General features: G+C 29.5%; 1 protein-coding gene across 1 annotated transcript in view; it reads right to left on the bottom strand.

Moving 5' to 3' along the window:
* Positions 1–26,867, bottom strand: part of LOC136990193 (RNA-binding protein RO60) — a 54,291-nt gene that overhangs the window by 21,608 nt on the left and 5,816 nt on the right. The window contains exons 2-4 of the mRNA XM_067288562.1: positions 8,058–8,626; positions 4,252–4,472; positions 3,309–3,599 (exon numbers count right to left, since the gene is read on the bottom strand). Of these exons, the coding sequence (XP_067144663.1) occupies positions 3,309–3,599; positions 4,252–4,472; positions 8,058–8,580 (1,035 nt within the window). The 5' untranslated portion in view covers positions 8,581–8,626. The remainder of the gene's footprint in view (positions 1–3,308; positions 3,600–4,251; positions 4,473–8,057; positions 8,627–26,867) is intronic.

The raw sequence follows: 26,867 nt of genomic DNA, 5'->3' as shown, positions 1-26,867 counted from the left end.
TTAACTTACTAATTAAACTAACCTACCATAACCTAGGGTAAACCTAACCAGACAACTAAAGCTAACAAACCCTAATCTAATTTAACCTAACCTATCATAACCTAACCAGAAACCAAGCTAAGAGTCCCTAATCTAACTTACAACTAAGACTAACTGAATTCAGACTGAAAAAGAAGACAGAAAATAAGAATTAAAATACAAAGTTGAAAGACAGCTATATACTGGCAGTTGAAACAAAGCAAGGGAAAGCTAATTGCCATCCATGTCCCAGAGTGAGTGCTCTCATGAGCCCAACTAAGGGATATGAATACAAGTAGATGATGGAACATTGTATGCATGTGAATGAGTTGGTGTGGGTTGCAAGGCCAGTTGTACCCTTTAAGAATAGCAGCTCTCATTAAACTATCCCTAATGTGATTGTACCTATTGTAGCAAAAAACTAAGTGAAGTGGTATTTGGTCCTCCTGAATACTACAATCGCATTGTGGATTGTCCCCAAGGTTAAATCTATGCAAGTATTGCTTAAAGTTGCAGTGTCCTGTAAGTAGCTGAGTGAGGGTGTAACTTGGGTAAAAGTGGTGAAGAATCACAGTAGCGTCGACCTTGGGGATGAAAGTGTAGGTGAGCCTACCAGTTCACGGTCCCAGCTGTCTTGCCAAAGAATGAAGATTTGCTTCTTGACATGATTGTTGATGTACGAGGTAGGAATGTAACTGAAAGTACTAGTGACTGAAATCTTTGCAGCTTGTTTGGAAGACGATCAGCGGTCTCATTGCCAAGAACCCCTGCATGACCTGGGACCCACTGGAAATCTATTCTAAAGTTGTTGTCTAAGTGTCTGAGAATACGGTGTATGAGATGGATGAATTTTAAGTGGCTATTAGACTTCACAATCCTGTGTAAAGCTATCCTACTGTCAGAATAAATGCAATAGTGTAAGTAGTGTCTTTTGTCCTTCCTATTCCTAATGTGAATTAAGCTCATATGAATAGCTAAAGTTTCTGCCTGTGCTATTGAGCAGTGTGTACCTAGATGGAAGCAATTGTGAAGCTCGTGGCCTAAGTCAGAGTAAACTACAAAAGCAACTCCCACATCGTCACCCATCTTGGAACCATCAGTGTAAATCCTAAACATGGGATGATCACCTGGATCTTCAAAGTAAACGTCAGGGGCAATCTCTTGCAGAGTAGTTCTTGCGTACTAAAATCAAATCAATATTGAAAGATATATAATTTGAAGATAAAATAACAAAAACAAGAAAAAAATAATGAAAGCAAGAAATTTTTTTAAAGGTCATATAATCTGGAACTTAATTGCAAAATCTTACATTGTATAAAATTTCAGTTCTGAAAAGTTGGAAATCTTGGTATAAGTCAGAAAAGCCAAACAAAAGGTATTCTGCTTCTCCAATCACACATCCCTAGAGATCTTACATTTCAATACCAGAGGTATGAAAATGCGAGGTATGTTCAGGAGAAAGTGAACTATTTCATCTGTTCACTGTAGTGCATTTCATCACAAATGTTATTCATTTTTATCATCTAGCTTTCAGGTTTGTCACTCCATCTAGACTTGTCTATCTTCCAATTATCATTTTTTAAGCAAATTTTATGTTTATTAATCATCAATACTCACAAAACACCTGTCATATCAATTATGTGAAGATCAAACCTTTATTACTAAAGGAAACATTTATTATTTAAGGAACATTTTAAGACAATTTTTCTTTATAAATTATAACAACATTTTTTCTAGCTGTTCAAAAAAATTATCTGATTAATTTGGTAATTAAAACTTTTTCCCATGGACTTAATTCCTTGTGGAGAGTGACACATTTGATGTGTCACTTTAACTCAACAAGTTTTGCTTGTTGATTGGGCCTGAAATACTAAAACTCCGAATGAAGTAATGGGAAAAACCCAAGAAAGACCCCCCCGTATAAAATGGAGGGGCGATGATGATCAATGCTTTTTCATCCCTAGTTGTAAACCTTTCAATGTACGTGCATCCCACCATCACCATCCTAAACCCAAATCTGGATTAGTACCTGAAGTAAGCTCGACTCTGGATTAGCACCTGAAGTAAACCCAACCGAGAGTACCGCCTGACCTAAACCAAACCCTGAACATTAATACCTGCATCCTATGTGGATTAGTACCTGAACTCTACCTCCCTCAACCTCCGTGGGAACTCTCTAACGATGACCTCCTTGGACTCCAGGTATTTGTCGTTGCGCGAAACTTTTGTAAACTCTCTCTCTCGAGCTGCTCCGATTCCTTCCACTCTTCATTATGGCTGGCCTTATAAATAGCCTTTAACCCTGTATATAGCCTAAATAAATGGGTATTTGTTAAATGAATAACCTTGTGGAGTACACTTCTTCCGGAAATCGCCTTCCGTCTCCATTCCAAATCTAAAATACTACATACACAACTACTTGTGCGACAATGTAACGGTTTCTGTGTCTGTCTGAAAAGACACAGTGGTGTCATCCTGACAGGGTACCAAAGAGGTACCGACCCTGTGATCACAATTATCTCATCTAGTTTTTTAGTTTTGGTTTCAAAATTAATAGTTCTACCAGCTCACAAAATGCAAAGAATTTCACTGTTAAAATAATAATTTATCTTTTCTTGAAACTAAATCATAAATTACACAATGAATTTCTTGTAATAAAAATATAGGATAAATGAAATATAAATCTCTGATTGTTAAACTAAATTATATGTTATAAATACTTAAAATTTTCATAGTGACAACTGACTAAACCTTAAACTTGCTGATGTTATCATATAATCAATAATTGATGCCACTGTTTTTATATATAAATTTTATTATAAAACACAAAAAATATTAAAATTATCACAAGTATTTCTACAGAATATTTAATTTTTTATATTTCATAATTTACTAATACTAGTAATCAGTAACTTTTTAGCAGGAATCAGTACCAATGAATTAAATTTGAATAAAATTAAAATAAATATATAAATTTACAATTAGAAATACAATTTGTCCAAAAAACAAAAAATTCAAATTGTACATCAAAAGAATTAATGTAATAAAATGACTGATCTGAATTCATATGAATAATAACACATATCTTTCTCATAAAACAAAGAAACATAAAAGTAGAATATATTTGATATTCTTGCAGTCATTTAAAATATAACAGATGCAGTTAATTAAACAAAAGATACAAATAAAAATTAATAAAATTTTCTAAAATAATGCAAAAAAATAATTTAAAACAGAATTTGAAAATTTGATGAGATCTTTTCAAAAAAGAAGTTAACAAAAATTCTTACTTTAAAAGATGCCATATGAAGATTATGAAGTGCATCATCTAACTGTGAACTTCTATATCTTGTTAATGGTTTCCCTTGATCTAGCTTGCCACTTATATCATGTTGACGGGCAATTATAAATGTTTCTATAGGACCTAAATGACCATCGGCAAGAGCACTTTCACTGCGAAGTCTTTCCATAAATGATTTGAACAAAGCTGTATTATTTTTCAAAAAGCCTAAGCGATGTAATCGGGGTAATTTACGTAGAAGAACGTGAAGAGGTAGTCTTTGAATCAGACACGTCCAGATCTACATAAAATAAAGTATTCATTTATTTTAAAACATTCAAAGAACTAATTCAAAATGTTACATTAAAACACAAATTTTCAATAAAATAGCAAAAAATTTTAAAGATAAATTTGCATATTAAAATTTTCCCTACTAAATTATTATTTTACATTTTGTAGTGGTTTTTCTTTTAAAAATATATTTAATAAATAATAAGAAATATGTCCTTGGTTAAAACCTGATTTATTGGAATGTTACCAGTCTCAAAACTAAGATATTCAATTGCCAGATGCATTCGTATGATGTATGTTTTAAGTTTTATAATTTTGAGACTAATTAAAAATTTTAGACATTGCTTAAAATCATTTCAAAAATATTTAGTAGTTTGTTTATAGTTCAAAATGTATAATAAAGTACAATTTTAAACACATTTAATTGAAATTTAGAAGGAACTTAACTGATGTGAATATTTGTAAATTAGATTACATACCACTGCTTTAACATACAAATTAGTTTTGTAGTTTGGGTTGACATTAAAAACAAAAGCCTTTGGAAATGTTTAATCATTAAAATGATTCTAAAAATTCAATATATATAATGTAAATTATTTTATTTTATACACACATTTTTTCATTAATCTTTAAATAAAAAAAACAATTTCTATTTTTTGTACCTCTTTGGATTTGAGCAGGGGAGTAGGAATATGTTCAAAACTTAAATCGTGTGTTTCGATTAATCGAGCTGCTACATGTTCGTCAGTCGTATGTTTTAACTCGTGAACAGCTTTCAAGTAAGTCATTATTTCTTGTACCTCGGAACTTGCACCGTCAACTCCAAATTCTTTTTGAGTAGATTCTATACCCTTGACAACATATTTAATCACAGCTGCTGAAGCTAAATAAAAATATACATTTAATTTATACTTATTATATTTAAACAATTCAAAATTATGGATTGTAAAAAAATTTATAAATAAAAAAAGTACAAGTTTAAATTTATGTATATATTATAAGGGTTTTAATCTTAAACAAATGTAAATTTTTTTTTTCAATCTTTGATTATTCTACAGCTGACATATCATCAAATCCACCCAACGAACAAAGCGATAATAAATACAAATACATCGACATATCAGTCATTTGTTAAAAACATTCAAGTTTGATATTATTGTAATCAAAATACTTTAACATCCTACAAAAGGTTGTAAGTAAGGAACCAATAGAAATGAAGAAACTCTCTCCTTGACAATACGACTTAAGTAAATAAAATCAGAACTTTTTTGGTTTTCCAGGAAACTTTCACTTTTTGACACAGAACTCACTGCAGTATCATTGACAATATATAGTTTATCCAAAATTTAAAATCTTTCTAAGACTTTTATAAGGAAAATTATCAAATTCAAATAGATTTTATATTAAAATGAAATTATAAATATAGTAAAACTTCCATATTACAAATTTTTCTGTAAAACTTTAAAAGTACATCTTTTTAACATTTAACATTTATTGAAGTTTAATTTCTATATAATAATCTGAAAGCCAGATTAATTTGTTAAAAATCTTATTTTTTGTATTAATAAATATTAAAACTGGTTAAAATGCTGATTCATTTTCACAACTCCCATCAGCCAGATAGTTTTTATGAGTACAGTACAATATCTGAACTGTACAGTACTTCTAAGAAGGTTGAACTATCTATAATAGATAGATTCAAATATAATCATCTTTGATATGCTCAAAATTGTAGGAGAAACTTCCATCAGCAAGAACACATTCTGGATGAAATTTCTAATTACTTAAATTAATTTAAAATATATTGGCGTTGTTGTAAATACACTTACGTTCTTACGCCGGAGCGTAATCACTAATCTTTGCCGATATTTTTGTGACTAATATCACGTTGTCCATCCATGCCACACAATGTGATTTTTTGCGTCCACGTCTGTCTGATTGCTCCCATAGGTTTTATGCAATCCCATGACATCCATGAAAAATGACAGACGTGAAATCATGCTCATCTGACATTAGCCTAATGTGATTAATAAATTTCTTCATGTTACCACATATATCAAAATCGCATTAACTAAATACAGCAGTACCTAGGTACTCGACCAAACAATCACCACCCACTAGAACAAAGTTTTGGTTAATAACAAATATTTTTATTTTAACTTTAATTTTTTCATTCATCTGTAAAAAGTTCGTTAAGATAAAAATTAGTAACCAATGGAAAATAAAATAAAATCTTACAGCTGCCTACCTTTGTCAGATAAAATTATACTCAATTCAGTTTGTTTTTTAAGTGAAAAAAAAAAAAAAACAAACGGCATGCAGAACACAATCATCAGCATGTTTTACAACCATTTCAAATGAATGAAGTGTTTCAACAATATGTGTCTGTGACACTAAGATTTGTTGCAAATTCATGAGTTGTTATTCGTCAATCTGTAACAATTTCTTCCCGCAATTTCTCTTCAACAGCTTTTGGGAGCCCATATGTTTTGTAGCCTTTAGTTCAAAATTTCTTGAACAAAACTTTCAAAACCACATTTGACATATTCGGAGTTTAGAAGCATCTTCCCTATACACAGTATGTGTATTTTTAGTAAATGTTATCTGCAATTTTAGATTTACCTTAAATTACTTTATTAGAATACTGTATGTTCTTTTTTTTTTAATTCATTCTCAAATCTACATAAAATCTAAGATTAGTCAAACATAAAAAATCTCATAACAAAAATGTAAAAGTAACTTTCTCTGATATATTTGATGTAGATTTAAAAAAAAAACATCAAAAATAATTAATTTTTCAGTGGTATCACAAATGTTTTGTAAAGAAATAATGCCTGTGCCCACATCTCTGCCCAGGGTGAAAAAAAATGCACAAAACCTTTAAAAATGTAGTCTTTCTGAAGCAATCTATTAAAAAATTTAAACTAAATATCTCATATTGTTTCTTAAATATTAAAAAAAAAGGATATTACAGTAGCACTTTAATCTTCTTTTATCTTGAAAACAGTATTTTGAATAGTAGCTTGTATTTTCCTAATTACACTTATATTTTGATCTATCACCTCCTGGAGATAGACCAGTCTTATTGTTAACAATTACTATATATTCACTGTATGTATATTCATTTTTAGAAATATATACATTGAGATTCTGGGGCAATTAAATAGTTAAAATTAATATGCAGTTAATTGTGAAGTGGAAAAAACTCACTTTCTTTTCCCACCACCTGGCCTTTCCAATACCCTCTGATCTGATAGAAAAAAAACAATCAAATATCCTTACAACATCAACAATCTTTAATGATATTTTTAGTAAATTTATAAGATAAGTCACAACACCTGGTTGATGACATCTAAAAAATCCGAAATTTTTTGCCTTATACGGTAAAAGAAATTGTAACACATGCAAGAAAGCATCAACAACCTGGCCGAGGCATCAAATTGTTATGGCCCATATCAGCTGGACTAGTGACACATCTAGACCTTAGACCACATTAAATCAAAATCACCTGATTCTACTCCCATAATCTGGGAGGATAAAAAGGGCATGACCTCGAATTAAAGGGCAGACACCTTTCGAGGAATGAACAGTCGATGTTCTACCCACCAATATCTACATTGCCAATTTTGACTCCCATGTTTCCGCTGCAAAGATCCATGATCATTTGTATAAGCCGGACCTGCCGACATCGACCATTTAGGAGGTATTCGGTAAATCTATGTAAACTCTTTCTCGGTCATTTAGCACTTAAGTAGAGTTAGTGTATAACTGATATAGTTTAGTCTGTAGACACGATACCAGACATTATGTTGCTTATGCTGTATGTAATCTTGTACGCTTTAACTTAGTTCAGTAAATTGTTATTTTTGTTGTTTAACCTGATTTCGTGTGGACTTATTAGACACCGAACCACCCTATCGCAACTTACTCACAGCACTCCCCACTCAACGTTAGAGAAGCCCACCTAAGTATATTCTATTTAACACGTAAAAGCCATCCAGTGATGCTGTGAGCAGGACTCAACGTCCCGACGTTGGAAAAGGGCAGACAGTAATAACCCGTTGCCCCCGAATTATCACAACATAATTCAGTTTCTTTTCATAATATATTCAGTTTCTATTTATAGAAACTGAAAATTTTAAAATGTATAGTAAGTCTTCACTTAACAACATTGATAAGTTCTTGAAAGCTGTGACATTAAGTGAAATTTTGTATAATAAAACAAATTTTATCATATGCTAAATGATATAATTGAGCTGATATTCTAATTGTATTGTGTTGTATCATTCATTATTTATTTTCCAGAACCATTTTTCCTGTTTGTAAAGAAAATTTAATAATAATAATTGTAAATGATTACAAATGTATCTTTCTTCAATGATGCTAAGTGAGGACTTGCTTTATTTTATAAAATATACTTCAAAACTTAACAGAATTAAAAATTCAAAAACATACTTCAAAATATTACCTTTATCAACGGGTCTATGATGAGACAGTCTGAATAAATCTAAATGAGTCCATCGATGACGTTGAATAATTTTAGTAACTTCACATGCCTGTACTTTTGCAGACTTAGAACTATACCAGGAACTAATAGCTCTGCGACGAGCTCGTCCCCAAGCTTTTGTTGGTTTGCTTACTTCACTTAAAAAACGGTTAAAAGCAAATAATTCTACAGATGTAGAACAAACTTTATCAACAGCTTTAAATGCAGCAGATTTAATTTCATTATTTTGAGAATGAGCACAAACAGCTAAAGCATATAAAATAGCATCTGGACAAAGAGACAATCCTTCAGAAGCAAATCTGATAATTTCTTGAACAACATCTTTACCTTTACCATCTGCAATCAGGGATTCAATACTATGGACACTATCTAAGGAAAACACAGGTTTTTTTGAATTATAACAGTTGCCTTCTGTACCTAGATATAAAAAATGATGTAATCTACTAAATGCTAAATTTGTTTTACTGTTGTTGCCTTCTGCCATTACAAAATGTATGTCAATGGCACCCAAAACAGAATTCCACTTTAATCTGTAAAAAAAAAAAAATAAATAAATAATGAATTTTATCAATGTAATTTTTAATGACTAGTTTTAAGATTACAAAAATATAAATACATAATAAATTTGTAAATTTAAAAAAATACAACAACAAAAAGAAACTTATAATATTTAGCTTACTTAGTTTACTTTTATTAAAAATACATTGAAGATACAAAATTTGTCTTTAAGTCCATCATTCACACAATCACCAGTGATAATCCAAAAAAGAATTTTCACTTACAGAGATGACCTTTTATTTGAGACTGCCTCTGTAAACCATTTTGCACTTTTCTTTTTATAGAGACATAGCCTCAAATATAAAGTCATCTCTAAGTAAAAAAAATTTTTTAAATATCACCGACGATTGTGAACGATAAACTTGTGAAGACAAATTCTGTTTCTTCAATATATTTATATATTTTTAACATGTAAATACTGTCAGCCAATTTTAATCGACAATTTACTTCTATATTTTTGAATTGTTTCATAAAATATAAACTACATTGTTAAAGTTTGAAATATTTATTTAAATAACAGTTAAAAAATAAATTAATTTTTATACAAAATAATATATTAACACAAAAAATATGTATATAAATCAACTAAAGTTATTCTCATCATAACTTATTAAGTTCTTAATTCACAATATCAATCAAAACTTGTAAATACTTATGGTACATATTATATTATATTGTTATATCGCTCAATTGAAAGTGACTTACATTTGAAAGATTATTCACACTTCCTAATTGTAATTTAACAACCATAGTCATCCATTATTTTAGAATAGAAAATAAACAATTTGAAGTACAAAAACTTTGAGAAAAGCTTTTTCAATCTATTTTAAAAGTGTAAACTATAACAAATAATTTTTTTTTATAAAAGAATGTAGATTTCAAAAGATTCTAATTAAAATGCTACAAATAATACTTTCAATAACACAAGAATTATTTCGTTCAGTAACTTATTACAGTATATAATGAATTGTTGGTTTCAGATACTTTTTCACCTAAAAAACAAGTATATTTGACTCTTTGCAATGTTCAAAACTAAAACATTTAGTAGTCTAAGCATAAGTAGATGGAATTTCTTAAAGAGAATATTCCATTACACATATAATAAATAACAGATAATGAATTGTTTTTGTAAAACAGAAATTTTCATTATTTAAAAGAAAAATATATATATATTTTTTCCATTTTTTTCCCTCTCCTCCCCAAGGCCACTAAAATGGCAACAGAACTTTTATATAGTAATATACATTAAAGTATTATTTTACCAATCGTTGAAAGTATTAAATAAATAACGACTAACCCGTTACAAAGCTATACATCCACAAGAGCCGAATTATCGGGCTAGAGTTGGCTATAATAAATAAATAATTAATAAGACAATTTGGCACTAGAGCTTGGCGTTAGGCGCCATCTCTTACTAAACTTAATAATTATAATTAAATTAAATAAATAATTTTAATAATTTGGAACTGGAGGAAAAGAAATTGGCCCGAAGTGGGACTCGAACCCGCAACTTCTGCTATCCGTGCAGACACGTTACCAGTTACGCTACCCGGACCTTCAGTCCGATCGCCTCCTCCAGTATATATAAGCTAACATGACGACCATCGACGGTCATTACAATGCCGGCTGGGGACACATCAAATGCCCACGTCCTCCCAAGGCACTCAACCGGTTTATTTATTTATTATAGCCAACTCTAGCCCGATAATTCGGCTCTTGTGGATGTATAGTTGAAAGTATTAGCAAAATAACTATCAACTAAATAATATTTATGTTATCAGAAATATTAAATATAAAATGGTCCAATTAGAATTGTCACACTAATATAAAAAAATCTAGAAAGATAAAAATGTTAACTTAAAAACATATGTTATGGCTAAATTGAATAAAAGCTAGAATTAAACAGCTAACGCTAACTTATTCATTTATAAGCCTTCATGAACCCCACCAAATCTTCAACTCAAATCAAAAGTTATCTAATGAAAATTTTCAAAGCTTTACTCAACATTTACAAAACCTGAAAGCCAGTTTCTGTGATTACTTTCCCATCCCAGTTACAAGGAAAATTTTTTTCATGGAATCTTTTTCCACATGCCTTAATTAGTAAACCTACCAAATTTGGCAACATTCCAGTTATTCAAGAGAATTACTAAAAGCTGAATAGGAAGCATTTAATTATTACCATCCTGTATATATTTATATGCATATATAAAACCATATTAAATTTATATTACATTCTAATGAATAACATAATATTTACAAAATTTCTTTATGATGTATGTATATTTATAATCATAATCATTGACCCCTTGCCAATAAAACCATCTTTATAAAACATTAAAGTCATCTCTAACAGAAACATAATTAAGCTAATATCACCAACATACACAAATGTTTTTCAATAAGTTTATCATCTTCAGATTAGGGTTTGTCGGTTTTTAAAACCAGTTTTTTGAAGAAATTTACATAATTTGAAAACCGGTTTTCTCAACTAAAAACCAGTTTTTGAGCTTAGACTTAAACATAAAAATTAATTAATTATTTGATTAAAAATATCAACATTTTGACACAAAATCGTCTCTAGCATAAAATGGGTATATCGTTAAATACTAAGATTCATAAAACTAACTACAAAAACAAAAAAAGCATCCAATTCTCCCACAATAGGAAAAAATCTTGCAATGGAAAAATGATATAAAGAATTGTACACTTAAAAAAATGTGTTGTTTTAGCTTTGAATGACATCGGTGCTTCTCATACATAGAATGAAGCAGAATATTGTAAAATTAAAGAGCTCCTTAAAGTTTTAGGACCAATACGTTTAGAAGCTTATGCCTTAAAATGACAAGATTTGCATCTTGTCGTCCTACTTATTTACAAGTGAAGGCGTATTTGAATTTTTGTTATGTGAATTTGAAAAATTTGAAAACTGAAATTAGTTTCAAGTTGTTATATGCTGTAGAGGTACAAATTCGAGAGAGAAGACAAACGGGATTAGTAATACTTCTCCTTTATTTACAAAATCCACAGAACGTTTGAACAAAGTCGTCTAGTGTATTTCTTCCACTAGCTGTAAAATCTGTTAGTATTAAGTTATCTGGACAAATATTATCGAGATTATATCCAAATTATTCTATAGAAGATGAGTGTGATGATGAAAAAGTGGCAAAGAAGAAAATCAAGCGATAGCTTTAACAGACGCTATGGAAAAATCGATACATAAATATCTTCAAGAACCTGAAGAAATGACTTTGTCCAGCCCTAAAACACTAAAAAAGGGCTTTTTAGTGTTAGAGTACAAACAGAAGAACAAAAAATTTAGATTTATTATTTTTTAATACTTTAAAGATGATTAAACCCAGCTCAGTAGCAAGTGAGAGTTTTATTTTCTATTTCTGGCAAATTTGTGTGCAAAAAAAGGACACGATTGAGCAATAGATCTATAGACGTTCTTTGCTTTCTAAAATCATATTTTCTTAGGAAAAATAAGAAATAAAATAATATTTTGTAGTCATGCATTGTTATTCGTTTTTCTTTATGGTTTTATATGGAGTAAATTTTATAGTTTAATGTGATAATCTAGCAATTTCTTTCTCTTTTTTTTTTTGTTTTGTTTTGTTTTGTTTTGTAGACGTCAGTTGATTTTATTTTGTTATATTTTTGAAATTTTATAAATATTAAATAAATTAAAAAGTTTTAAAAGGAATTATAAATATTTATCATCTCCATTTTTTGGGGAGGTGAAAATTTGAAACCGGTTTTGTAGAGAAGTTGAGATTTGAAAACCAGTTTTTTAAAAAGTAGGTTTTTGTATAAACCCTACTTCAGATGTTGCTCGCTGACTCTTAATCGGAAACAAAATTAAGCATTTCAACTATAAATGTTTCAAAATCCATCACAAGAAAACTCAGGGATTCTTAATTCATATTAAATCCAAATTTAAATTGACAGTATTATTCAAAATTAAAATAAAATTTTATTTAAAAATTTAAACATTTGAATGTTAAGCTCCTAAAAAAATGTTATTAGTATCTGAAGATAATGAGATGCAAATTTATGTTTATGTTGGAGAGTTTTTCAATAAATGATGTTTTATGAAGGTATATTTTGTACAATTGTTATAACTAAAAAGTAGCCCATCTCATCTGCAAATCTCTACTTTGTTGTCTCTTTGAATAAAGTTGCTTTATCTTAAATCATGCCAATGGGAATGGGTACATTTCCTGCCCTGATAAAACTGTTTAAAGCAATTTTGTAAAAGAAAAAAAAAGTTTAATGGCTTCTATTTCAAGTTAGTCTTTAAAGTACTAATGCAATAAGATTTAGAAGTGCTAAAGACAAAATTTATAACTTTCATAATAGCAAAATATTTGTAAAATTTGTTAGACTGGAAAATATCAAATGTCATTAGTTGCCTCCGCTATTATAATATTTATAAAATCAAATGCTCAAAATTGCTTCATATAATGCCAAATAGTTTAAGAAAGTATTAACACTGTTGGCATAATTATTTTACTTGAAATATTACTATAAGTACTTTTAACAATTTCAGATTGTCTTCTTCAAGTATAGAATAATGGAACCTTACAATTTAAAATATACATTAATGTGTTTCAAACTGCAAATTTAAAACATATTCCATAGGATGTGTCAATACATTGTAAAAATTATAACAGCAATAATAATTAATAAATAAATAAAACAAAAATAAAAAGGTGCAAAAAATTATAATTTAGAATTAATTTGAACAAAAATTATCGTGCTAACTTCTGAATTAATGTGCACCACATTGCCAGATGGTCGAACGAAGGTTCATTACACGAACTAAGTGTTGCTATGTAAAGTGACTCCCATATGAAAATGACCCTGACTGTCAAAGTAGGGTGGCATCAGGCCATAATACTTTGTAACCATTTTCTAAAGCATTTCTAGCAAGTTCAGTAGTGGTTCTGCAGTTTTTGATATCATCCTGACATTTTGGAAGTAGCAAGTCAATTTTCTAGTTGTGGTCTCAATATAAAATATTTTTGCTCTAGTTTGTGTCTGCTATAAAGGGACCATGTAGACCCCTGACTTCTTCAAAAAAGTAAAACTATCCCTATCATTACATAATATTCTGTGCACGGAAATCTGCAGTTTTATATTGTGTAGTTTTATATTATGTATTTCCTATAAAGGAAATACAACACACTGTTTCTTGAAAACGAGTACAATACAATGTGTAATGGCCTCCAAATATGGAATGGATGGTTTAGCAAACACCCAACTCTTCTTTTTGTCATTGGATCTCAAAACCAGTTGGTGGGAAAAGAGAGCTGCAAACAAAATTACTGACATAACTAAACTTGGATGTTGTATAACCAGCATTGTGTACTGCTCTAACAATCTGGCTCAATAAATGTGCCCTGCAGATAAGAACAGCAATTGCCACATTTATGTATCTGGGAGGCTGAAAGGAGTTGGCTGGTATGCTGTAAGGGTGTAGTTCAAACTTCTGGTGAGCTGAGAATCTGAATTGTGTAGACGTCCTATGTATAGACAAATCTAGGAAGATAATCTTTCTTTCTCTTTCTTCTTCCATAGAGAAAGAAATGGAGAATAAACTCTGGCTAGAGATTGAATAAAAGTTAACAGTTTCTTAGTGGTACCATCCCAAGCAATTAAGATATCATCTACATATCAGATATAGAGTAAGGAGTAACATATTGTAATGGGTGAATAAAATACTTTATATTCTATGTTTCTCATAATTAACCCAGCCAAACCAGCTGAGAGAGGAGAGCCCATAGGAACACCTTGCTTTTGTAAAAAGTACTGACCATTAAATTGGAAGTAATTGTGTTGAGTAACCAGAAGGAGACCCTCCCCTATACCAAGTATTTGTTAGACTGTAAAAGCTTTTTCTACTAAAAGGCTGTTGGCAAGCATTACAGCCTCAAAATTTAGTACAGATAGCTGGAGAAAATTTACATTGATTTTGTAAAAATGAAAAGTTTTCACTGGGATTAAACCCAATCTGTTAATGATGTTTGTTTTGGCTTGTAATGTTGAGGAAACCACAAAATTGGAGTCGGGAACAACTGTAGTGAGCAACGTAGCTAAGGCCTTCTCCAAATGGTACATTGGGTGGGTACATTTGTTGACCAACAGATGTAGAGGCCATCCCGATTTATGAGTTTTTACCTCAAAGAAGAGGCATGCGCAAGATACATTTGTTAGTGGATGAAGAGGTCCAAGCCAGTGTAGACAACAGATCAGATCATGTGATGACTTTTTGAGTTAGCTTAGTATTGCTGGAGTGGGGTCAGTATTTAATAGAATAGAGCCAGATTGCTGCAAAAACTGTGTTGCTCTAGAATTGTAGTCATCATTTTTACAAAGGACAAATCTCGTCGTTTGGTCTGAAACTAGCAGCCTCAAATTTTCATTGCAATGGAATTGATGCACTAGCTTGCAATTTCCGCTAATTGACAATATAGATGTTCTTTGAGTGGGCGTAGCGTTGGTAAAACGAGATGCAAAATAGAGTTCTGCTACAGTTGCAACCTCCAAATCGGCTTGTAAGTTTTGACAAGCTTTGGTTGCCGCTATGACTGGAGAACTTAATTGTTCTATGTTGATTTTCACTGGCAGTATGTACTTGGGTCCATCTACATGATCCCTTTACAGCAGATACAAACTGGAGCAAAAATATTTTATATTGGGACAACTAGAAAATTGACTTGCCACTTTCAAGAACGTCAGGACGATATCAAAAACTGCAGAACCACTATCAAACTTGCTAGAAATGCTTTAGAAAATGATTACAAAGTATTATGGCCTGATGCCACCCTACTTTAACAGTCAGGGTCATTTTCATATGGGAGTCACTTTACATAGCAACACTTAGTTTGTGTAACGAACCTTCACTCAGCCATCTGGCAATATGGCATGTTATATAAGAAGTTAGCATGATAATTTTTGTAAAACACACCAATTTACAGCAAAATGCTACTTCCAGCAAATGAACAACAAAAACTTTAATGTTCAAACGTTTTCGTCCATCTTTCAGAGGCCCTCGTCAGGAAAAAATTGATTCAAATATAAAAAATAGTTCTATCTTTTGACTGTTTTCGAACATAGTTGTGTTCTAATTTTTAACATTTAAACGATAATGTATACAGAGATTTTTTTTGTCTGATAATTTTTGTTCAAGTTAATTCTAAATTATACATTTTTTGCACCATTTTATTTCTGTTTTATTTATTTATTAATTATTATTGTTGTTATAATTTTTACAATGTATTGACACATCCTATGGAATATGTTTTAAATTAGCAGTTTGAAACACATTAATGTATATTTTAAATTGTAAGGTTCCATTATTCTATACTTGAAGACGACCATCTGAAATTGTTAAAAGTACTTATAGTAATATTTCAAGTAAAATAATTATGCTGACAGATAGTGTTAATACTTTCTGTAAACATCGTTAGATCCGATATGCTATAAGCTAGACACCAACCAAATGCCAAAAATCTATCAGGCTAGATATGACGAAATACTTAATAAATTATGTAACCAATTTAGCACTAGAGGGAAGCGTTAAGCACCATCTCTTATTAACTTTAATAATTATAATTTTTTATTAATTAATTTTAAATAATTTAGAACCACTGGAAGAAAAAATCGGCCCAGAGTGGGACTCGAACCCACAACTCCTGCTTACCTTGCAGATGCATTGCCAGTTACGCTATCCGGACCTCCATACTTAATACTTTATACTGTCTTATAAAATCATCTTTAATACTGTGTCATTTCTGATTAAACATTTTGATCTACATGAAAACAGTTCTTCCAAATAGCAAAACAGAAGCAGAATCATTTCCTTCAAAAATGGATGATTGTTAAAGTGACTTCCAGCAGTTTTGTTGATCTCTAATGTAAAGTGACTCCCATATGATCAACTAAAATAGAATAGCTTTACAGGGCAAATTGTCAGATAATACTCTCATTTAGTCAGGTCACCAAAGTTAAATTTATATGGAATATGGATAAAACTCCCATGAACTTTGACATGGAAAGCAATAAAATGATAGACTCTAAATGAAAACTGAATTAGTTTAAAGTATGGGCCATGAAAAAAACCATATTTATGATGTTAATGTCATGCTTAGCTGATGGAACAAAGATAAATTCTATAATCATCTTTGAATGTAGAACAATCTAAAATAAAATTTACCTCAGATGTTTTTGTGCATTATCAACTAATGGATGAATGGAAATGGTATTAAATTATGGATAGTGTGTGAAACAAACAGGTAATACATTTAAAAAATACAATTTGTTAGTTTAGAGTATTTCACAGTCATAACTTAAAACGTTAAAACTCCATTAGCAAAAAATACCAAAATCATGTTAAGCTAGATGATTTAACTTCTCTAATGTAATCACTAGATGTCCGCTTGAACAAGTCATTTAAAGATCATGTGTGTAAAGCATGGAATAATTAGATGTTAACTGGTGAAAAAACATTTACAAACAGTGGAGCTCTGTGCAGCATCACTTTATGTACTATTCATTTTTGTGGTCAAAGCATGGATAACATAAAAATAGAGATTATAATAAAATCCTTCAAAAATGCAGCATTTCTAATGCTATTGATGATATGGTTTTCGTTTTCATTATCATCAGCATATTGTAACAAGTTAAGATAACTTCTTACAATATGCTGATGATAATGAAAATGAAAATCAATTCACCAAACTTAGACTGGGATCCTTTTGATGAGAGTTTAAACAATGAATCACAGGATGTGCTTGACAAACTCCTTGCCTTAGACAAAAGAAAATATATATTAGATATCTAAGCTAGATGCAATGGCTGTCAAATTTGAAGAAAAGAATACATGAGGAATAGGACATCCTGACCCATGCTACTCATTATAAACTTTGGAGGTCTGGAATGTTTCAAACCTTCAGAGCAGTTAAGCCAATATTTTACCAAGCATCCATCAGACTGACATTCTTACTAGGGTTTCTCATTTCCTGGTCTTTTGCTTGTCTTGCAATTTTGAGATAAAACTGAACTGTTTCCCGGGATAGAATTAATTATTTTTAAGATACACAAAATATCTTGAAATCAAATTATATAATTATTTTTCATTTTTTAAAGTCATTTAATATGTACTGTAACCTCCAAAATCATATTAATAATGCTGTGTAAGATATATATTAAAAATTACCTTCGAGTCATGTAGAAATTTTCACAAATAGAAAAAAATTTATTAAAGTTTGCTGGAAACTGCAAACAACAACAACAACAACAACAACAACAAAATGCTTTGAATTGAGTTAAAAATTTTTAAAAAATAACTTCAATCGTCAAGTATTTATTTTATGTTCAGAACACTACTTAAGTATTTAAATTTATTTGTTTTCTTTATTGGCTAATTCTTTACATAAAATTTATCATCTGATCTTTTGCTTCTAAAAAGTACCATGTATTCTGCTTTAGTTTTATTTATATTTAAACTAAAAATTTTAACTATCTTATTCAACATTCTTAAGGTCTTTTCTAGACCACATGCACTTGTTCTCCAAACTACAATACCATCAGCAAAGATAATATTATTAGCTCTTCTATTTTCTTTACTAATATAATATTTCCAACATATTAACCATTGTAATAATAAACAAGAGGGATGAAAGTACACTGCCTTGTAACTACTCCCAGCACTTGGCAGCTTTTGTATCTATTTTTTGACTAAATTAATTTGTTTTTCAGTATTCCAATTTTCCACATACTCTTGCATTTTAACTCTCTGTATTTGATCAAAAGTTTATTCTAGTTCTATAAATATATAATGCATAAATTTTTTTATTAAATTTCTAATTTCTCTCCGTCGTGGTTCTTAAGCCAAAGATAAAGTCAGGTGGCATTCTGTTTTGTTTATATCCATGTTGTGGTTCTTTTAACTTAAGCTTCTAATTGCTGTCTTAATCTTTTTTTCTATTATTCTTTCAAATATTTTCAGGCAATGACATGTTAAACAGATATCTCTGTAGTTACTGCATGATTATTGCTTTATTCCAGTCTAATCTTAAATTACTGGGTTTAATAACAAGGTTAAAAATATGAATTAGCCATTTTATTCCAGTATCTTTTGCTGCTTGTAACATATCAACTATAATTCATTAATGCCAACTGATTTTCTTTGCATCATTTTGATTATTGCTTGCATGATTTTCATATTGGTAACTTCGATGTATGACTGGGTGAGTCACAAAAAATTCTTTAAAATAAAGTAAAAATTGGCCATTTACATTATTATAAATTACATTAGGTAACAGGACTGTTGCTAATTTTTCCAAGATTAAATTTAAAATTTGAAGATTAAAATTTTAATTTTAACATTAAATTTAATCAAGAAAAGTGAGGCTAGGATAGAAAAATACACTAGAATCCATTTATTGTAATCACTTTGGAACTTGCCAATACTGATGATAATGGAACAATCATTTTAAGTAGAGTAAATAAATAAGATTATAATTAGCTGAAATTATGGTTTTTATTGATTCATATGTTAAAAGAACATGCTCAAATAAAAAATGCATGACTTCAAGATTTATCATCATCACTATTAAATTACTATTAATTAATAATAATAATAATTTATTCACCATATAATTGAAGAAAGAAAGGCAATTAATTTAAACTAACATACTGTATTATTATAGAGAATGTGCTCAGCAAAGTATTAAACAATAATCAAACACCTTTATTGTTGCCAAGAAACTTTAATTAAAAGTTTTAAATTAAACTTCCTCGGCAATGATAAAGGTGTTTGATTATTGTTTAACATACTGTAAACAAATAATGTTTAAGTTATTAGTTAGGATTAATAATAATAGCATATTATATATTACATTAATGAATATATATGAAAAGACAATTTAAAAATGCCTGTTAAACAGAAGATAACAATAACTTTAGAACTCTAATTACAGTAAATAAAATTATTAAGTTTTTTGTATTTTACAATAAGTATAAGTGCATTTTAACTTATATGTTTTGGGACATGCCAATTCTGTTAACATTAGGTGACTAACAACTGATTATAATAAAGATTTTACTGTAGTTTTAAAGTTCTAGATTCTTCAAATTCTCATGTCTTTATATAGAGATTATTAAAAATATTATGTCAAATTCGTGTTTATTCTTGTGATTTATAAACTTCTCTTTTCTGGTTAATCATTTTCTAAAAACACCATAATGTAGTTCTTAAAAAATATATAAATTTAAAAATAAAATATTCTTAGAAAAATTAGCAAGTGATATAACACTCATTCTATCCAATTTCGAGAGATTTTAAGGCAAAATAAACCAAATAACAATCAAACACTAAGCATTTATTTTTACGTTTTTATCCATAAATTCTATTGCCCAATAGCAATCAAGAGAAATACATTCCCGATGGAATTAAAGAAAATAATGAATAGAATGACATTACAAGAAGATATTGAAACAGAGACAAAACAGCTTTTTAAAAAATATTTATTAAATAATTAGCCAAAGAACATCGTAAGCGGTATGAATATCATATAAATAATAGATATAACGTGAAAAATAAAAAGATTGACACTTTATATATCCAGTTTCCATATATAAATCGTCTATATGAAAAATATAAAACAGAATTTAATCAATTTTTCTATTTGTATATTCTATAGGTTCTTGAAGAAGGGGAACAGTTTGTGCCTCTGTGACACTAATGAGAACGAAAATCCAATGCACCTAATCATCATCTGCCCGGTTCACTCATGCCACCGCGCAAACCTTTGCAGGGCTATTGTGGAACGTGGGTATCCTTGGCCCTGCAAACTATACACCTTTATAGAGGACCAGATAATCTATCAAGAATTCAAGACCTTCATGGAACACCTGAAACTAACACACTATACCATTAACAGCCCAAGTGGCATCTAATGGGCAGCTCGTCTGGGGTCATCGACGACCCCTCCCCCACAAAGAGACTCCTTATTGCTTCTTCTCAGTGCCACCTTTTTTCTTTTTTTCAAGATGGCCTCATCTATCCAACTCCTCAAAGTTTTACGCTATGAGCCTTCTCCTTCCCTGTAAATACAATTTGTTCTGCACACATATACCATCGTATTTGCTTGTCTTATCCAACAGAACCCCTTTGCGGCTCATGTTCTTCCTTTTCCAGTTTCAAATCTCCAATCATCCCACCTATCTAACTTTTCCTCAAATTACTCCCCTTCCTTCTTTCACCCATCTTTCTTATCTTTTAAGGCTACCTTTGAGTACAGCCTTTTCTTTCACATGCATGTATGTATTTGTATAGTAGTGAAGCAAAAAAACAGATTAATTGATATAATTAATTTTATTAATAAAGAAGATCAAAAAATACAAGGGAATTATTTGGAGATTGCAGAGTGATTTATAAAATATTATGTAGGTATCTTTAGCCCAAGATGCTACATAGGAGAAACAGGAAGAAGACTGGAAAAAAGTTATAAGAACATGAGGCGTCAATACGATTAAAAAGACAAGAATCACTTTGGTACCAGCATTGTAATATTTTTAATTGTAAAATTAATAGAAATAATGTAAAAATTTTGTATAAAGTTAATAACTTGGTAAAAAGATGCATTACTGAGCATTACTGTATACTGAGTTATGCAAATATGATAAATTTGAATACGGATATGGCTGTAGATGCATGCTGGGACGATATAGTCCATTACAAAAGAACTTCTGTTAAATGATGGTTGTATCCACTGATGAGGCCTGTGAAAGGTGAAATTGGATAAAAACGTAAAAATAAATGCTTAGTATTTGATTGTTGTTTGGTTTATTTTGCTTTAAAATCTCTCAAAATCGGATAGAACGAGTATTATATTACTTGCTAATTTTTCTACGGATATTTTATTTTTAGATTTATATATTGCTTTTAAATTTTGTTTTTAATATATAACCATAATGTAGTTTTTATTGACAGAGGATCAGCTATCATTATTAAAAACATCTAATTTAAAGTAATAATTTTTTTTATATTTTATGTTGTCATGTCAATAAATTGTTTTTGTTATTAAAAACAATTTATTAAAACACTTAAAATACAAAAGATAACAGTATAATGCTAATTATTATAATCAAACTTCAGTTTTTAATTATTAATAATGATAAATGTTAGCCATTCAAATTCAAATAATTGACAAAATTCCAGCAAATAAAAGGAGAGTTTTTCTTTGATTTTTTTTATCTGATATAGATGATAATGAGTTTGAATGGCAGAATTGTAACTAAACATTATAAATATGAATTTAAATTTGAGCAAAAGGTTGTCAACTACAGTGATAAATATCATGACAAACATATAATGCATTGCCTAGTCTTTGTATAGCTTGTTTTGAAATACGCACCATCACCTGTAGTTAATTGTGTTGAGCTATAAACTTTATTGCTTACTAGATAAACACATCTGGCAAATAAAGTGCTTGCTAAACTTACTAACACATGATAAAAATGAACCTAACTCAATGTTACCAACTTAACTCAATTTATTGCTTAGTAGCTGATTAAATGGAGCAAAAACAAATAATATCTTTAAAAATTTATAGACTAAAATACTTAATAATAATAATAATGATTAATATTTAGTTTGATTTATTTTAATTTATGTAAAGACTTTTCATATTATAAGATTAAAGTAACTATATGTGTTTTGTAAACATTAGTAGGTGTTTTGACCAACAGACTCTTCAATTTGATATAAATGGTAACATACTGTATATCTCGGCAGATAAGACGATAGTCGAATCGTAAAAAAAGGCCCCGAAAATCCGGGGTCGTCTTATAGGACAGATACAAAAAAATTAGATTGAAACTTATATAAATTAAAACCATAATAGTAAAATGGAAAAACCGTAATTATTTACTACTAGAGAGTAGAGTATGTCCACAAAATAGAATAGGCCATATGATGTTTTTGTGAATAGTCAAGGTCATTACTCGAATGCCCAAATCAGTGTGAATGTTTGCAATAATCGCAAGGCAGTGCCACCAGATGCAAGAAAATAAAATTTGATGTTCTTTCAAAAAATTACGAATAGGACAATTTCTTATACACTATAGTGTCATTATCCAGACAATGATCGCCGATCTAAACGAAATTCATAGGCCATTGATAGTTTGGGAGTCGTCTTATAGGACAGATATATGCTAAAACTATAAAACTTTGACAAAAATTTATACCTCGTCTTATCTGCCGAGATGTACGATAATTAAATTTTCACCCATCATTAAATATCTAGGGGTTTTTATTGATACTAATTTAACTTGGGGTCATCTTATTCATACACTTAAAAATCAAATAGTGAGATACATACGAATATTTAAAATAAAAATCATGATAATACCTAATACATGATTAAAAAAGAAACCTGAAAATACTGTATAAAACATGCTTATAATCAAAATTACAATATGGAACTGGTTTGAAGCTCCACTCTGAAATAAATTAATATTAACAGAATATGTAGGAACTGATTTTATATTAACTGCAGTTTATGTAAATTTATTTACATAAATTGCAGTTAATATTATATCAGTTCCTACATATTCTATTAAACAAAATTCCTTTTGACTCTGTAACTGATTGTTTTGAAGCTGAGCAAATATTATATTGTGCATTAAAAATGTATAAACTTTTTTTCTGTAGATATAATTATAAAGCAAAAAAAATCATCACTATTCTTTTCTTAATGCTATTTGGAATATAATAAAAAATGGAATTATTCTACTAGAAACCCTGATAATAAATTAGCAGTTGGTCAGAAGTCTGTAATAGGTGAAACCATTATATTCTGGAATACTCTTATTCAAGATATAGAGAAAGATAGGTGTAACTGATCTTTTGCTATTTAAACAGAAACTGCACTGCATATTTAATGTAAACAGACAATTAAGACAGTGATATGATTCTATCAGAATTTGATGATTTGTTTAATGATATATAATAAATGATAATTATAATTACCACTCTGCCTAATAATGATGTTTCATGTGTGATTTTCAAATGTTCAAATGTATTTTGGTTGAATTGTTTGTAACTTTTATGTGCTTGCTTTATATTTTGACTTCTTAATTTTTTATGTTGAGAAGATCCCAGAAAATGTTGTCAACGGTTCCTCATTACAAAGTTCATAATATATGAAATTTTATAAACTATTTACAAATTGAATACGTTATATATATATATATATATATATATATATAACATATTCAATTTGTAAATAGTTTTTAAAGTTTAGTTTATGAGTTACAGGTTTACAATACAGGTTACACATCAGAATTATCAAAAATCTGAAATTCAAGATTAAAAATAAACCAGCAACGATTTTCTCAACTTTCCCAGAAACATTTAAAATTTTGGTAGTGCCATCTGTTATATTTTATTTAAAATCTTTTTATATTTTTAACTATTATAAAATGACAAAAAGCTCAATTTTGAGGATAGGGATGAGTTTTATAAAAAATTGTAAATGATGAATAATGAGTAAAATCGTCATTAATTCTGACCCTACTGGAGATACACACGACACCCATTATCTCCCCACCCTTCAACCTTTAACCACAGAAATTTAATATCATCAATCCCCCTAATAAACAAACCTTCCTGCAAAATTTCAAAAACTTTCGACAAAAACTACAGGAGTTATTACGCTTCAAATAGGGTACATAAAATTGTGCCACATAAACACACTAACATCCATACATACAGAAAAAAAACGCAAATTTTTTTGCATTTCTCAATGTTTCAAAGTGTCCTAAGTCCAAAAATGTAAAAATCTGGAGAAAGGGTCACTTTTTGCAGGATTGCCATACTTTCCCTCTGTATAACAGGTGGGAAAGTAATAAGCAATCACTATACATAAAACCAATAACTAGCAAGGAACTATAAAAATCTATATGAAAGCAAATGTTTAAAAATAAGATTGATTTCAATTTATATATAAACATCCAAGAACTCGATGTATTAACAATCAGATTATTGGGATTATCTCTTAACAAAAGTAGTAACTACTATGATACACTTCTTGTCTAGTCTTCTTATTAGCTTGTAAGCACTAAATTGGCCTTTTTCTATCTCATCACACCACCACAGGACATCAAATTAGCTTTAGAAAATCACTTTATTATTTCAAAAATGAATGCATTTAGACCTAAGTCCCTCTTCAACATGATGTACAATAAATAATTTTGAGATTGATGTTAACACATTTACAAAAAATACAATGAAATTGCAACAATTGTTAAATTGAGTGTATAAATAAAGAGGGGAGAAAAATGGCAGTTTTCTAAAATGTACTGCAAGTTATTGGTTCATCTTACTGATTTTACAATATATCAGTTTATTGTTTATTATTTTACGGTTTTAGCAGTGTATCAGTTTATTATTCTATTTTATTGTTTTAACAGTGTCTATTATTACATATATTTTTCGTCTTATTGCTTGTTTGATTTTAATGTTCTAAGCACCAAAGCGACATGTTAAATCACACACAGAAATTCTGATCTGTAACCAATATTTTATCATTGTCATTTTACCAATCGTTGCAATTTCACTGTATTTTTCGTAAATGTGCTAACATCAATCTCAAAATTATTTATTGTACAACATGCTTAGGGACTTAGGTCCAAAATGCATTCATTTTTGAAATAATAAAGTGATTTTCTAAGGCTAATTTGATGTCTTGTGGTGGTGTAATAAGTCTAACAATAGAGAAAGGCCAATTTAGTGCTTACGAGCTAATAAAAAGTAATAACTATAGTTACTAATGTCTAGAGGTAGTAAATATAGTTACTACCTCCAGACCTATAGAGGTAGATGATTAGAACTACTAGAGGCACCTAATGTCTACCTCTAGTTGCTCTAATCATGTATTTTCTAATGAATATTTGTAGCATAATTTCTACCCAATTAATTTGGCTGATGGTTGGAGGATTTCAATTAATCTTACAGTTAAAAAAAACTAAAGGTTTCAATAATAATCAACTCAAAAAACTGCTTTGTTGGAGTCAACAGATATATACAATACATAGTTGAGTCAAAAATAAACTAAACTTTTAACACATGTTTTATTACATAACAGAAATTCTTACACATTATCTTCAGAATAAGCTCTTTCTGCACCTATATTATCCATTAAAGTGGTCTTGAAAGCCACATTTTGTGATATCTTTAATAGCTTTATTTTATTTGTCTTTTACAATTTAGATTTACAAATATATTTTAAACTTGTTTGTTTAAACTATCTCCAAGATTATTGATAATTTTATCTTAGAGTAAGCATTCCTAATAATCTCAGCTTTCTCAAACTATATTATTATTTGAAAACTATCAGCAAAATTTTCTGGATATCTTAAGTCATAAAATTTTATAATTTTTTCAAGAGTTGGAGTGAATTTGATGAGAAAATAATTTAGCATTACTGGGAGGATTACAGGCCTATGCAATATTTTTTCCAAATATAAACTTAGTTACTGTCTGCTACAAAAGAATATAGTACAGTAGAGCATTGATTATCTGAAACAATTTGGGACTGGGGTTGTTCAGATAACTGATCATTTATTAAAATATATACAGTACAGTTTTGTGTTTAATATATTTTGTATCACACATCTTACAAATACATACCTTACATAAAATAGTACATTAAAGTAGGCCTACAGTTTAGGTCGGCAGGGAGGAGGAGTGCTGTGGCACCACAGCATTAGCAGAAATTTGAATTTTCTGACTGAAATGATTTTGATTAACCAATGTTTTGGTTGATTGGCATTTGGATAATCAATGCTCTACTGCGGTGATTCTCAACTTTCCTAGCTCCGCGACCCCCCAAATAGTAAATATAAATAAAATTAATATTTCGCAAACCCCACCCAAAGAAATAACAACAGTAAGCCTATTACTAAGTACTATTACTAATTGAATTTTGACTGTTATTATAAATGTAAATTTTTTAAAAATATTATATAATCACATTGTACTAATTTTATACATTAAGAAAATACCAACAGTATAAAAAATGTAATACAACTACTCCTATTATTTTATGTCGCTGCATTTATAGCGATGGGTATGAACGTGCATGTATTACGTGTACAGTACATACACGAGCAATTTACAAGTTCCAACTTGATATGTAC

The sequence above is a fragment of the Centruroides vittatus genome, unplaced genomic scaffold (assembly GCF_030686945.1).
Source record: "Centruroides vittatus isolate TY-2023 unplaced genomic scaffold, ASM3068694v2 scaffold_861, whole genome shotgun sequence".
Taxonomy (NCBI): domain Eukaryota; kingdom Metazoa; phylum Arthropoda; class Arachnida; order Scorpiones; family Buthidae; genus Centruroides; species Centruroides vittatus.
This window is presented reverse-complemented; position numbering and strand designations above follow the sequence as displayed.